The sequence below is a fragment of the Pholcus phalangioides genome, unplaced genomic scaffold (genome assembly GCF_987345545.1).
Source record: "Pholcus phalangioides strain wild (caught in Gottingen) unplaced genomic scaffold, Ppha-v1.0 ptg000001l_1, whole genome shotgun sequence".
Classification (NCBI taxonomy): Eukaryota; Metazoa; Arthropoda; class Arachnida; order Araneae; family Pholcidae; genus Pholcus; species Pholcus phalangioides.
The window spans coordinates 29,112,308-29,128,440 of record NW_028301594.1 but is presented as its reverse complement, the minus strand read 5'-3'; the positions used below and the strand labels follow the sequence as shown (position 1 = coordinate 29,128,440).

Sequence of the window (16,133 nt, the reverse complement as noted above, 5' to 3'; positions counted from 1 at the left end):
TTATCAACGATCGTCTCGGTAAAGAAAATATGTAAAAACTTCACTACATTTATCACATTTACTGACTATTATACATAACCATGAATAAAGTTAGAAAGTCTGTTGAATATGGAAAAATTTATAACCACCTCTCTTCATTTAAAAAATTAATTATTTTACCCGTACATATATGATACGCGCACTACATATATTTATGCAATAGAAATTAAATTAAATTAAAATAAGTATGGAGAAGAAATAAACATCCATAAAAATATTATCAGTCTTGTAATGTTAGCTTTCTCCACACTTTATCAACAAACAAAACCAACATTACCATTCGAGTTCACCATCCTGGACCCACTGGCTATGTTCAGCTAATTTAGTAACTAATTGACGATTTATCATATTTATAAACACGAGCTTGAGATTAAGCATAATCTTAGTTGAATGTGATGAATTCTCGGTTTTTGACCAAAAATTAATGAATTTAAGACTGGGAAAAAAATTGCGGTTGCCTGATTTTACCCTGCCCGCTAACGGGAAGTGGAATACATTAAAGCCCTATTCCACGGGACCGGAGAACAGAAAGGTGTCCGTTAACGGGGAGTGTCCGTTAGGGGTAGGTTCTGCTGTATACATACAGTCGAATCCCGTTTTAACGAATATCGTTATAGTGAAAATCTCGTTTTAACGAACACTTTTCTAATCCCCCCCCCCAAATAAGTTTACATAGGAACAATGCTAGGTAACCTGGAATTCCTTTATAACGAAATTTCGTTACAACGAAGTGATTCTTCGGGCGGGTATCTTGGCGTTCGTTACAACGGGATTAGACTGTATATTCTAGCTGCCTTTGACGCTGATATTGGTATGCTATTATGAATATTAAACTTAAAATCTGATATTTAATTCATTCTGCTCTGATATATTTCTGCTTGGATAATATAATAATTATATATATACTCACATATATACACAAATAAAAGGAACTAAGAAGGAGAAAATAAATAAATTTATTTATTTATAAAATAAATTTAAAATATATAAATTTATATTTATGTATTTTTTGTCAATATAAAATCTATACTACGGTATGAAACTGCAATCCAGTTCTCCTCTTAATCAGTTATTATATGCCGGAATCGTTGATTGGGGCTGACAGGTATCACGATGAAAATTTTTTATTCGCTCTTGTTTTTGAGATATTTACATTTATATATTTCGGTTTCTATATACTTATGTTGTATACTGTTTGTGTGTGCTTATGTTGCGTTTCAATGTTATTAAATGTGCAGTTTCGAAGAAAGCAAGAAAGTAGCTAATCCAGTTTTTCTATGGTCAAATTCGTGTTCTGCACTCCGAATTACACGATAGATGACTATTTTTTTGTTTTGGAAGCAGAAATTTTGTCAAAATTTGTTGTTCCGTGTATTTGTTGTGCCTAAATCCACTGCAGTAAGTTTGCGAGATTATAGGTCCGAATCCGTTTAATTCAAATGCTTTATTCGTGCATCTCTTTCCCTACATAGTAATTCTGAATTCAGATCGCAATTTTGTCTCGTCAAAAAAGCTGTTATAACTGGTGCTGTCACTACCCATATGGTAGGTTTTTATATCTATATATCTTTTAATGGGGACTCCAATTTTCTCATAATTCTCGAGTGTCGATAATCATCTATGGTAGAATACGCAAGTTACAAGTAATTCTAGTGATGAATCTTTTGCAGTGAAAAGATAATCAGAATCCACTTCTTTTTTGACTTTATCGTTTTTTATTCCTTTAAAAAAAAAGCTCAACTTTTAAAGGTCACGACCGGGAAATTCGTGAGAGGATATCAGAATATTATAGATAGAATACAAAAATGTGAGTTGTGTATATCTCATGAATATCATCACAAAAAGAATATAATCCTCATATTTTTTCCGAATGACCCACGATGAACAACTCACGAATAGTAATAACAACGAGAGCTGGTATATCCCGAAATTTCCGAGTTTAATTCTTTTCACGGGCGGTGCTCAGTGCTTTTTCCTTTGATCGACAGTTTAACCTGAACTTTCCACCTTGAGTCTACTACTTACTATTTTGTACAGCCGGGCGTGTGGGCGTTGTTTGCGTGCCTTGTAGTGAGTAAGTATGTTATATTACGGATTTTTCTCCTACCAATTCCGTAGGCGGGTTTTTCTTTTAAGACACTGAAATGCACGGCAGGTGAGCTTACAGAATGAGATCGTTAAAATACCTCGTGGTAAAACTTCTTCTTTTATTCAATGCCAACGCCCGGTCATCACTTTATTTTGTTGTTTTTTTTCCCACCAAAATATCGCTTGTTGTTGCTGCTGCTGCTGTTGAACGTTTAACAAAATGTGACAGTTCTTCAATCTATTACTACGTACAACTATTATATATATTTTTTTATTTTTTTAATGTAAAGAAGGGTCAAGAAAGTTCGCCTTGGCACTTATGTAGCTTGGCTGACATAAATGGCGCCGATGAGATGCGGCCTCTGTTTACTGCCTAGTGCTCGTTTTTTTTTTTTTCTTTTTTATCATTATTATTATTATTTTCATTAGTTCGTATGTGAATTTGCACCCCTTTTTTTTTTATCTTGAAGGACGATTAACCATAATCGTAAAAAATTCACGATGCGAAGAGCGAGTGGTACAAAGGGAGGTAGAGAGGTGAGTTTGGGAGATTATTATAGGTCCGAGTCCATTTAATTGAAATGCTTTCGTCGTGAATCTCTTTCCCTAGATAGTAATTCTGTGGATCCAGATCGTAATTTTGTCTCGTCGAAAAGCTGTTGCACCTGGTACTTGTCGCTGCCCGTGGCGCTTGGTTCTTTTTTTATGTATATTTTCATGGACTCCAGAACGTTTTTGTTCATAAAGTTTTCTCGTAATTCTCGAGTGTAGATAGAAATGAAAGCAGTAAATTTAACGAGTAGTTTGTGCACTTGTTTCGGTAGATTCTCTTGCAAACGTCGCAGTCATATGATGGATTATGTGCTTTGATAGGTAAATTTTACATACATATTATCCTTATTCGATATCGATATCAGAAAGCAATCAATTTCCTTTTCTTAGTGTTTCCTTTTTTGTAGAGTTGGATTAGAAAATTAAATTCCGTTGTCGCCATTTCATGAAATTATAGTCTTTCTCCTTTCTCTGTAGTTTTTCCCTTTATAAGTAAACTTTAAGTTGTTGAACTATTTCGTGTATTCTTTTGTTTCTTCTTTTTCTTTTTAATGACAAAGAAAAACACACACATACACATTACACAAATACTGAAAAAAATATAAAAGAGAAAAGACAGGAATGTACACATAATACACATACCATAATACACATTATAAGGCCCAAGGGGGGGACCACTAATTAAACCGCAACATCACTACTTCTGTGATATTAATTTTAAAAAATGCGTTTTTGATGTTTAAAAAATTGTCTGTTGAGAGAATTTTTCGAAAATGACTTTTGACATTCCTAATATTAAAATGATTGATTGTTGACTAGAAAATATATTAAAATTAGGGCTGGGAATCGATTACAATTTTTAAGTTGTTAATCAAACATTTTTAATCGATAAATCGAACTTATTTCTTTACTATGTAATATCAATAATTAATGATATAAAAATATATTTTATTCATTTCGTCCACCTATTCGCCAGATGTAAGATATATATTTAGATATATAAGGTGTTTCAAAAAAGAATCATCCGATTTAAAGAAATCATAACTATTCAGGTTTTAATTCGTTTTGATCGAATGATGTATAGGTAGAAAGAGGTAAATCTCGAGTTTCACGCAGTTGCCGACATGTAGCGCTAACACTCTTCCTTCGGCCGCCACTTCAGTGTTTGTCAAGATTGGCTTTTCCCACAGTTAGAAACCGATTCGGATGACTTCATTTTCCAGCAGGACGTGACACCACCATCAGTGCCGTCTTAACGCATGGGCCCACCCGGGCACGGCCCGGGGGCCTCACAGAAAGGAGAAACGGTTGAAATTTTTGAAAATTTGTCTGGTAGGGCCTCAGGAAAATCACTTGGCCCGAAGGCCCATGATGCTCTTAAGACGGCCCTGACCACCACACCGGAGCTTGGACGTTCGAGAATTTTTGATCAATCGCATTCTTAAACGATGGCTCGGCCGTACGGGTCGTGACGATTCAGTTACTGGCCTCCAAGATCGCCGAACCTCAGTGTGCGATTTCTTCTTGTGGGGGTTTATAAAAGACTACGTTTATGTGCCTTCCCTTCCAGCTACATTAGCCGAACTGAAGATACGCATAACAGCATCAGTGGATGCAAATATGCTCGCAAAAGTTTGGGACGAATTTAACTACCGTATAGACATATGCCTGATGCCATGCATCCCAAGGTGGACATATTGAGCACCTTTAATTTGGTTTGTAAAAAAATTTTGATTAGCCATGTAATATAAAATTAGTCTTGAGTGTCTATGTTCAATATTTTTCGTAATATATGCATTTCAAATCGGATGATTCTTCAATTGGATGAACACCCTGTAGATTAAGAAATTAAAGCTGCCCGCCTACTCGAAGAAATTTAATATGCTTAACATATTTGTCAAATCCTGAAATTTCTTCACATGGATCTTGTCGTTCTTTTAAAAAAAATCTGTTATTTTAGGTGTCATTTGTTTCGAAACTACTTTCGATTTTCATGCTGTTTCCTACACTTCTATATTGTATATTTCTTCTTATACTTCTTTACCAAGAAACTCCTCTTGAATGTTACTTCGTGGTAGAGGAGTTGCTACCCGAATACGAAAACAGATGTTCCCAATGTAGACAATAAATTTTGGTCTTGTCTCCCTTCTGAGCTTCCATCAAACTCAATTTGAAACTGCGATTATCAGTTTTCGTTGAATCACTTGTCAATTAATCCCATGCAAAAAATTTCATCAAAATATTGATTCAAATATTTTTAAATATGGTCATATATCCAAAATGTTATGTATTTGAGCAAAAATTATACAAGGCATCTAATCGGTTTCGTCAAACAACTCAATCTAATTTACTAATTTTTAATAAAAATTTGTATCGAATTTCAATCGAATCGATTAACTCGACTAAAATTTTTAACTGTGATCGATTAACCAACTCGATCAATCGGACCAGCCCTAATAAAAATGATTTCTTACTTAATCATTATATTGAACAATTTATTCTTGAGAGAACGTTTGTGTAGAAAACTCGTTTGTGGACAATACATTCTCTGTGAAAAGAATTCTATTCCAGCTTCTTTTTCCCTTTTTTCAAATTCTTGTTGAAAGTTCCGAAAATTGATTGTAGAAATTTATCAATTTTTAAATATTTTTTTGTAAAAGATTCATTTCTGGAAAACGATTGCTAAAGGATTCGTTTCTGAAAATTGACTTGAAAATCGTTTCTGAAAATTGACTTGAAATTCGTTTCTGAAAATTGACTTGAAATTCGTTTCTGAAAAAATTGACTGTTGAAAAAGAAAATTAATACTACTTTGGAGAATTGTACTGTTTTATTGAAACGATTCGCAAAACGTCTATCTCAATATTTTCAAAGCACAGAACTATTGTCGAATTCTCTGTCGTCTTGGTGGGAAAAAAAACACCCTTCTTTTTTGCTGTCAAAGATAAACAGTGATATCTGAAAATATTTTGGTACCTGTCATTCTGACAAGTATGATGGATTCGTATTTCTTGTTTCGAGGCGTAATTTCCAGAAAGTTCTTTCTTTTTTTTAATTTCTTCGCAACAATTTTTTTGCTCTCAAAGTCAAACTGCAATGTTTTTCTCACGCCCATGAAAATACTTTTTTCCTCTTTGTTAATCTTTTCGTCAGAGATGAAGGTAAGAAAACAAAAGTCTGCCAGAAGTTGTACACATCCCAATAAAAATACAGTGGAACTTCAGTTAACGAGTAATTCACATAACGAGCACAAAAATTTTGAACAAGTTTTGATGCGGTTGACTAGCGATTAATCGCATTACGAGCAAATGTTGTATTTATTTTCACGTTATCACAACTGAGGTGATGGTTTTTCGTTTTCGTTCTCACACCTACTGTGAAATTGTGGGTAATATTCTCCCCTACAGTCTCCGGCCTGCGTGCCTCACTAGAAAAATTACCACATGTGCAAGCGTGACTGTTTACGATACGAAATTTTTTTTGCATCGTAACCCCGCGTATATGCGCTTGAAGAATTTTTTAATTCTGCTTGGAGAAAACTTTGGGCTGATTGCTATATTGAACGTAACTCTGAGGAATTAGCTCATGATCAAAAGACAACATTTGTCGAAGAGATTGTGTTTGTTTGGGGAAGACTATGGGACTGAAGGTGCATGAGGATGACGTTCAAGAACTAGTTGTTGAATATAGCCACGAGTTGATCGTAGATGAACTGGTGGATCTCCTTTGCATGTAACAGCAAGAGTTTGTGGGGATATCTCGTCTGAGGAAGATATAAGTGGGGGAGAAGTCCCTCACTCTTTTCGAAAGAGATCTATAGAATGTAGGAATATGGGAATATGTGCAAAATTTTGTAGAAAAGAACCAATCAAATAAAGCTGTAGCAAAGCGAACAATGAATGCTCGTTGGACAGTTGAGAACTGACAATGCAATTTCTCATTTCCGAGAAATCCTGAAAAAAGGGATAAAAACTAGTGTCACTGGATAGAACTCGACGTATTACATCTTCGAGTACGCAAAATTATGCTTCGAGGACTCTCTACAGTTAAAAACAAAAAAAGAAAGGCAAGCGGTCTACGAGAAATTTCTTGTCGAGGCAGGAAATATAATCAGGCCTAGCTAAAGCCTCATCGAAGCTGCATTATTTAATCGGATTTTCTCACTATCTTTTTTCTTTTTCCTTTCCCCATCTTTGATCTGTCTTAATCAAAAAAATTTCTCTCCAAAAAAATTATAAATATTTTGTGAAAAAAAAAAAAAAATCGTGTTGTGAACATATTTAATCGTTTTTAATCGACTTTAAATTTTCTCTTCTCTTAGTCGTTTGTCGAAACTCTATCATTTTTCCCAACTTTGTAATAATCGTACTAATTCTATCTCTGCTTTTCCCTGTCTTTGCTTATTTTTTTTACTGTATGAAATATGTATCTTTCCAGATTCCAGCCAATAGGGAATCGAGTCAGCGTCTCAGCCAATGAGAGACGCCCTGGTCAACATCAAAGCGTTGCCCGACCGGGCTTCTTCACAAGCGAAGCTAATATTACTAATAACGCAAGGCAGTGGCGGCATTTTTTCGACGTTAAGAGTTACATAATCGCCAGACCATTTAATTGACCATTTTTCTTTAAAAAGAGGATTTTTTCCCAAACTTTCCCTTCTCATACATGCACTTTCACAACTACACATACATTACTCACTTGTCCTTCTCTTCACCGGGGGTCCCCAAGGGGCCCCAGTCTTTATGTTGGCTAATGGCCCATTTCCATAGGGCCAGTCACCATCGAAAAATTTTGAGTCTGGTCTGGTCTGGTCTGGATAGTTTCTTTTTTTTCAAAATCACCCAAAAAAAGAATAAGTTAACAAACAACAGAGCTCGCCCCAAAGGATTGTTTTCCTCTCTCTCGTTCTTAAGAGTATTGTAAACGTTATCGTATGTTTATTTATGGCGTTATTATATTATATTTATGTATACATATGTTATTGTAGTATTTATTATATTATTGCTGTGTTGTATTATTGGTTTGGTGCCGTTTTTATTTGTCACTTTTATGTGAATGAATAATTGTGGAACGAATCATCCGAGTTTCCATTATTTCCTATGAGGAAGTTTGAATCGATATACGAGCGATTCGGAAAACGATCTCAAGCTTTAGTTGACAGGAGTTCCATCGTATTTAAAAATCTTGCTCCTAATATTTTTTTTACGTCGTTCTTGTATGTTTACGGTCTTGATATATTAATTTCTTCTTTTTTTTCCCTGAAGGATTATCAGGCTGTGTTGCCCGAAGAAGTGGAAGAAAGTAAGAAATATCAATCATGTTTATAATTGTACTAGTTTATTTCAAAAAAAAAAAGTAGAACACCCCCCCCCCCCTAGAAATTTGTAAGCGCAATTCGTGAAATATTCTAGTTAAAAATCCCGATTTTCAGTATTTCTGTAAGTTTTTTCTTCAGTATTCTTCTACAGTATTTATATGTAATAATTTTTTTTTTCAAGATCTAATTTTTTTGAAACGAGAGTGAAAAATTATTTTCACATTTTGGAAACTATTCAATACGCTTTACATAAATTTTTTTATCAACGGATATGTTCGGAAAAAGACACCATATAAAAAACTCGAACTTCAAACATATTGCAAATTTCAGCTTTCTAGCTTGAGCATTATATGAACTGGCGTTACAAGTTTCTGAGGCATTCTAGTTTCTGAATCAATCGTACAGTCTTGTTATCAATATTTCATTTGTTCTATCTTATGTACAAGCAAGTTGACATGAACAGCATGATGGTTATACGTGTTTGTTTTTTTAAGGCCCTATACCAAAAAAAAAACTGTTTTTAAATTTGACTTTTATTTTTGGGTGACATTAATTGGCGTGAAAATTTTAACATTAAATTTCGGTGCCGGAACTTTAATGACAGTCATTACAATCATTCAAACCATACTCATTAAGGTCTATGAATCGATCTCGACTAAATCATTACTAAACAATTGTTCTTCTCTAGAGTGCAATCGTGTCGAAAACTTGTTTGTTGACAACCGCCCGGTGATAAGATTTTGGAGTCTCCTTTTTTTTTCAAATTTTATCTAATTGTTGAAAAAATTTTCCCTGGACGGATCGTGCTGATCCCTCTCGAATAAGTGGGGAATCACGTTGTTATTATTAAAAATTAAAAAGATTAAAAATTTCTGAAAATCGCTTAATGAAAGATAAATTTCTGAAAAAAGTGATTGATGAAAGATAAATTTCTGAAAAGTGATTGATGAAAGATAAATTTCTGAAAAAAGTGATTGATGAAAGATAAATTTCTGAAAAGTGATTGATGAAAGATAAATTTCTGAAAAGTGATTGATGAAAGATAAATTTCTGAAAAAAGTGATTGATGAAAGATAAATTTCTGAAAAGTGATTGATGAAAGATAAATTTCTGAAAAAAGTGATTGATGAAAGATAAATTTCTGAAAAGTGATTGATGAAAGATAAATTTCTGAAAAAAGTGATTGATGAAAGATAAATTTCTGAAAAAAGTGATTGATGAAAGATAAATTTCTGAAAAGTGATTGATGAAAGATAAATTTCTGAAAAAAGTGATTGATGAAAGATAAATTTCTTAAAAGTGATTGATGAAAGATAAATTTCTGAAAAAAGTGATTGATGAAAGATAAATTTCTGAAAAGTGATTGATGAAAGATAAATTTCTGAAAAAAGTGATTGATGGAAGATAAATTTCTGAAAAGTGATTGATGAAAGATAAATTTCTGAATAGTGATTGTTGAAGAACTCATTTCTGAAAATCGAGTGTTGAAAGATTTATGTTTGAAAATTGATGAAAGATTTTTAAAAATGGATGAAAGATTTTTAAAAATTGATGAAAGATTTTTAAAAATTGATGAAAGATTTTTAAAAATGGATTGTCGAAGAACTTATTTCTGAAAAATTATTGTTGAAAGATTCATTTTTGAAAATAGAATGTTGAAAGTTATATTTCTGAAAATTTATTGTTTAAGAGATCAGTTTCTTGCATTTCATTTGGTCTCAAAGAATTCGAGAAAATTTAATTTCAAAAAAATGTATCTACATTTTCTACTTCTCTTGCTTTTAGTCAAGAAAATATTAATTCCAATCTCTACTGCATTTAAAATCAATATATTTCCAGTTTAATCTTATCTAACGGACTGATAAATTGTGAGAGACCATTTTTGTGTCTTGACCCATCTCTCAACCATTATTTTCTTTTGCCCTTCAAAAAAAGCATGTCTTCTTCTTCTTCGTGTGAGAGAGTTTCATAATCTTTCAACATTATTTTCAAATGGTGGAAAGTAAAGAAAAAAAAAATACTTGGTAGCTAAGATGTGGTGTAATTCAAAACTCCGCCGGTCTTCTCCATATTACTTGCTGCTGGTTTCTTCAGATTTATCTCTGAATGTCAGCTTGTGCCTGTCTACGATTCAATGGCTTCTAGCTTCTTTGGAGGAGGAAAAAAACTATGTGTATAACTCTTAAGTTTCTGCCCATAGTGTTTTCTTTCTTCTGGTTTCTTATCGCGGTGGATTTTAATTGGAAAATCTTCGTGGTTGGTGATGAAATCAAATGCTCTCCGTTAAAAAAAAAAAAAAAAAAGAAAATATAACAACATGTGCTTTGGAAAATGTTTCCAGCCGAGAAATTACGATGAAGGAAACGAAGTTTTCTCTATCATCCTATGAAATCACGATTATACCGATATCCCGTGGATTTCCATAATTTTTCCAATGTTTTTTTATCAGTTTTTTTTTTTCTCGAATACATTGGAAGGAAAATTTTTAACAATTTTTACCGCAGACGAAAGTTTTTTTCAAAAATTTTAAAGTCATATATAAGACAATAAATCTTGAGGGGAAATCTGTTATTGGCTATTTTTTAGACAATTTTAGCATTTAATTTCTATATGGATAGGGTTAACAGACTTTTGAAGGGCGTGTTTGTACCCTGGCTGATTTCTAAGTTGGCCCGGAAGAACACAGTACAATATAATTTTGGTGGAAAATAGCAATATGTTTAGAAAAATTGGTGATTTTTGTGAAAATCACCAGTTTTATGTGGCTACCACCACTGACGTACATACAGCTGTCGCAAACATTCCTCTCGAGAATTTCCAACGAATCGATGCTTGTCAGAAAGTATTGTGTGTGCGTGGTCCTGACATATTTATAATGTCAGATTTAAAACTCTTTCAAAGTACTGCCATCCATCTTCCGTATCGGATGAATCCATTTGGCTACAATTGACTATCAGTCCTACCCGGTTTCACGTCATTAAAATCCGGTCACCCAACCATGACACAATATAGCACAATGAAATGTTAACATGAAGCTGTAATAAGAGAACAATCTTCAGCCCGTGCACAAGATGGGGCCATCTTTAACAGCATCATTTCCCCCGTCACTGATTTAACGTGCTAATTGCTATATGCAAGGTTATCAGAGGCTCTGGGCGGTGCGAGACAATACGTGGAAAGACGATTCTTGCTCGCAAGTAACCCAGTCCTCGTTGAAGCTTCTAAAAGTATTCGATGTGACCAATGTCGCTCTCTCAAGGTCTCGATTGATAACTCCATTGAACTATCTTGTTCAAGTTGCATTCAAAAACTCACATCACGTTAGTATTATGAGGTTAAGCATCTGTGAGTCCTCATGTCACCATAAGTGCTTTTCTGATGCTCGGCGTAAATTAGGCGCGGATCCAGGACGATGTTCCGGGAGAGGGTGATTTGTGTAAGTTCGTTTGATCATCCCATATTTTACGGGACAGACAAATTTTCCCATATTGTCCTGCTCTTAGGAGGGTAGGTCGTTCCTATCCCCCCAGGATCTGCCTGAGCGAAGGCAGATATCTTCAGCTGCGTGCGGATGTTCAACATGAGCAGGATTTCAATGGAGCGAAGGTAGACATCTTCAGCTGCAATGAGCCAAGGCAGACATTCAGCTGCAATGAGCCAAGGCAGACATTCAGCTGCAATGAGCCAAGGCAGACATTCAGCTGCAATGAGCCAAGGCAGACATTCAGCTGCAATGAGCCAAGGCAGACATTCAGAGGCAATGAGCCAAGGCAGACATTCAGCTGCAATGAGCCAAGGCAGACATTCAGCCGCGAATAAACTGAGGCAGATATCTTCAGCTGCGAATAAAAAATAAAGCAAAGATAGACATCTTCCGAATGGAGCGAAGGCAGGCCCAGAATCCAGGGCAGCATGTCCAAGAAGCTACTTATTATGTAGTTGCATTGAATCATCCCGTATTTTATGGGACAGACAAATTTTCCACGTATTATTCGGCTATTATTCCCCCCCCCCACCCCATCCCCTCTGGATAAGCGCTTGGCGTAAACTGTGCTCGAGATTGGACAAAGGTTGAAGAACCCTGCATTGAAACATCAATAACGTTTACACCATGCTTCACAAGGAACGCGTTGCATTCCTTAATGCAACCCCCTCCATATACCGTGATAGACGCACAACACGTAAAGGTGTAGATGCTCCACTCCCTTAAATAACTGTCAACATTCCGGTGAAAAATGACGATATTTTTTAGACGGTGACTCGGAAACTTGTGTAACAGCAACTTGAGTAATTACTACAGGAAGTGCTTGTGATACGGTTTCATAATTCGTCTGTTTCTCTCTCTCTTCTTTTTCGCTAAGCACCTCAAGTATAGCGTCAACTCTCTCTAATAGTACCCAAACTGTAACGTTGTCTCGTGCAACTTTTATCGCACCAACAAAACATTCACCACAATTAGGAGCCGAGTCAGTTTTTTTCCCATTTCTTCTAAAAGGAAAGAAAAAAAAGAATCGCCAACCCAAAAATACATCTTTTTATTTTTCTCTCAGGTCTCTTCTCTTCCATGGATTATATGCGTCATCGCCTTATGGTTCCCATTGTTTTCTTTGGGTTCTATGAAATATGAAAGGCTCGTTTTGTATCTGTGCATACGCGTATGTATGTATTTCTATACATATATACGCCAAGAGGGGAAAACAACCCGTGAGTTTTTATTTGCTATGGCTCTCTTATTCTTCCATGAAAGAAAAAATATGGTTTCCGGTTGAATTCTCACACATAAATGGGATGATTATATTGTGGAGAAGATGTTGAGGCCTCTTTCTCTCTCGTTGTATTCCACTGGGCATTGCTGCGCGAACAAATACGTCATTTCTTGAACATGAAACCACGGGGTCACATCTCTTTTAATTAGATTATATCAATATATTTAATTCTTATATATATTGTCATTCAGTGGTAAAATTTTCATTATCTAAAGCAGGGATCTTTAACCTTTTCTTCCGACTCGTGAGCTCTGTTTATGCCCAACATCGGAAGGAAAGCTCCCATTCGCAGGGCCAGGCTTAGTTATTTTGTTCTACGCTCTACAACAGAGGTCTTCAACCTTTTTCTAGTCGCGAGTGCTGCCTGTGCTCATCATCAAAAGAAAAGCACCCCTTACAGCAAGTTAGATATACGAGTGCATGAAATCGGGATGATTTCAATCCTTGAATACAACGTGTGTAATGAGTTTAATTGCAACGGTGATCAAGTGGCCGCGAGCACGAAATCGGACACGAGCTTCGAGCACTCAGGGTGCTTCAGGGAAGCGCCGTGGTGCTCGCGAGTAACGGATTGAAGATGGTTGTTCTATAATAGCGTTACGCATGATCTCCAAAAGGTAGGGGCTGGCAAGGGTCAATCCTAGGCTTGGCCCAAATCGAATCCCTAGGCCTTTAATCTACTACTACTTAACCCTGAGTGCACCTCGTAAACATTCCTCTACATGTCTTCAGAATTCCTCACGATGAGGATCCAGAACTCTGCCCACGCAACCGAACAGCGGCTGCCATCTATGCTAGAGGATGAAACTTTGTCTTTCAATATTTCGTTCTGTATGTGCTTTTCTTTCTTTCAAACCGAGCGCAACTCCGGCTATCGCCATGGGGAATATGCTATAGAATGAGTTGTGCCGGATGTATGTATTTGTATACCTAACAGTTTGCGTGTCTAATGTTGTGCTTGAATTTTTTTAGTGCTGCCATCTATATTTCAGGCTGAGTGAAGTGTAATGATTGCATACTTGTACTGTTGTGGTTTGTTGCTCTCGGGGGGGAGGGGGGGGGGATCGACTCCACTGGGAATCGAATCGAGGACATCTGGCAAACCGGATAAGCTTACTGACCGTTATACAGTCGAATCCCGTTATAGCGAACTCCAAGAGACCGGAGAAATCACTTCGTTATAACGAAATTTCGTTATAAAGAAATTTCAGGTTGTTTGCATTGTTCCTATGTAAACTTATTTGAGGGATTAGGAAAGTGTTCGTTAAAACGGGATTCGACTGTACCACAGTGGCACTTCTGTATGTGTTAGAAACAATATAAGGAGCCCTCTAAAAGTCTTCGCTTGGCCCTTGGGGATCCGTCAAATTGACGATGTTCGCCCCACCCCCCTCAAATTATGGTTCCTAGATTTCAAAAATGTAAATACGGGGCTCATATTCGCTGGAGCGCTAAGTCGGATGAAAAAAATATGATGGCACAGCACCAACTACCATACACAATCATGGGCATGAAGAAATTTGCCAAAATGGGAAGAGAGGCGGACGGAAATCATTGGACGAAATAATTTTGCAAGAAAAAATATTTAACTATCGGTATAAAATACATTGTACTTATATTTAATAATTTTAATTAATTTCTATTAACTAAAAAGGTTTCAAATTAACAGGAAACTTCAAAATGCCTTTTTGAACGTCAAGATTTCTCTGGGAAAGATTCCCTGTGCCCCCCGAACCCTCTAATCCAACACACATTGTGCTTTTCCTCCCTCACCTCTAACTTCTTTCAACACTAATCTAAAGTGAACGAGATATAGAAATCGTTCAGACGCGATATGTGATAATGGAGTCCATTTTCAACATCCAGGGTGAGCTGAATAAATGGGGAACATAATGGTCAAACTAAACAAAAACTGCCTGTCAGTCAATGACTTGCAAAAACGAATTTATATAGAGTTTCTTAATGCGAAACGCCAACTTCGGAAATATATTTAGTCTGCCATCCGAGGAGCAAAACGTCTATTTTGCCAAGAGAATCAACAGCTTTTATTGACGTGAGTATTAACTTTTCCGAACGTGTTTATCTTCGATTCACGGGGGATGATACGATTAGGAGAAGAGACTGTCAATGGATTAAAATAGACGAGGAGAAAAGAATCTTTAATATAAACACACAAAAAACACTGGCTTTCAAGCAAACACTATTCCATACGCCATTTCTTTTTGTTATCAAAGTAGATCATCAGTAAAGAGAAACTAGAAAATGTGGCGGCTTGACGTCTGGATTCTCTTCTCGTACGAATTATTTTTCTTTTTTTTTTTGATCGAAAAGAAATGTTCTCAAGAAAAAACAAAAGAAAAAAAGCTAATTGTACTTATTTTTCTTTCGTAGTCGTTAATTACTCACGGTCTTATAGGATCATGGTCATACGCCCACTGAGAAAAAAGAGCCCCACGTGCTATGAGAATCGAAATCGTAAATTAATTTGAATACTTAAAAGCTCAGATTGACTCTAATTAGTGTGAAGAGGTGACCTCTGAATGCTCACATCATTTCTCTTTTCATCTTTGTTTTTCGTTTCTCAAGAATCACATTAGGCTTTTTGCATCGCGTGTTGTTTTCTTCCTTCAGCTAAGGGTTTGGGGGGACATACAAATCGTATCCAAGGTAACCAACATGGCGACTTCCATGCAGGGAACAAATCTAGATGGTAGAAATGAATCGACTTTGGATCATTATAGGCACTAGATATTTTTCGAAGTAATTTTTTTAACCCTTTACGGTCGTCCCGTGTAGGGGCGCATTTATGGTTTTGCCGCTTGTGGGATACACACACGCATTTTGTCGCCCTTCTCCCATTCTAGTCTAATTTTCTTGACTACTCTTTCTTCGAATTCGCCACCCTGTGCCACAAAGTCCTGTGTCCCTCTTTTAGCCACTCACACTGCTTGCGCACTGTTTTGTTCACTCACATACTTGCACACGTTCTGGGCCTCTCTTTTGATCATTTACACGTTTATTAAGTGCTCTACTTTTTTTTTTTTGGTCATTCACATGTTTGCACGCACTCTAGATCGCTCTTTCGGTCATGCACATGCTTAACACTCTTTTGGCCACTCACTGACCTAGTCCCTTACTTTCTCGGCAGATGCGAATTTATTTAGGGTTATATGAATTTTGCGGCTCTTTTCCTATTCTACTAATTTGTCTTGGAAACTCGTTCCTCAAATTTTCCGCCCCCCCCCCTTTTAACTTGCCACAGCTATGCTATAGCCCACTAACCCCCCACCCCCCGTAAATACGCCACTGGTCTCGTGTGTATTTGAATATAATGTATATATGGTGTAAACAAAAACCATTATACCTATTTC

General features: G+C 36.1%; 1 protein-coding gene across 2 annotated transcripts in view; it reads left to right on the top strand.

Annotated features, from left to right (window-relative positions):
* The window catches only part of LOC149090291 (neuronal-specific septin-3-like), a 53,983-nt gene that overhangs the window by 4,411 nt on the left and 33,439 nt on the right, over positions 1 to 16,133 (top strand). The window contains exons 1-2 of one of the 2 annotated variants that reach the window (XM_089233873.1): positions 2,941 to 3,000; positions 7,944 to 7,980. Coding sequence is in view for 1 of the 2 variants with exons in the window: in XM_089233866.1 (XP_089089992.1) it covers positions 7,944 to 7,980 (37 nt within the window). In the remaining variant the exon portion in view is untranslated. Of the gene's footprint in view, positions 1 to 2,940; positions 3,001 to 7,943; positions 7,981 to 16,133 lie in introns of those variants that run through there. The other variant, XM_089233866.1, reaches the window with a different exon arrangement.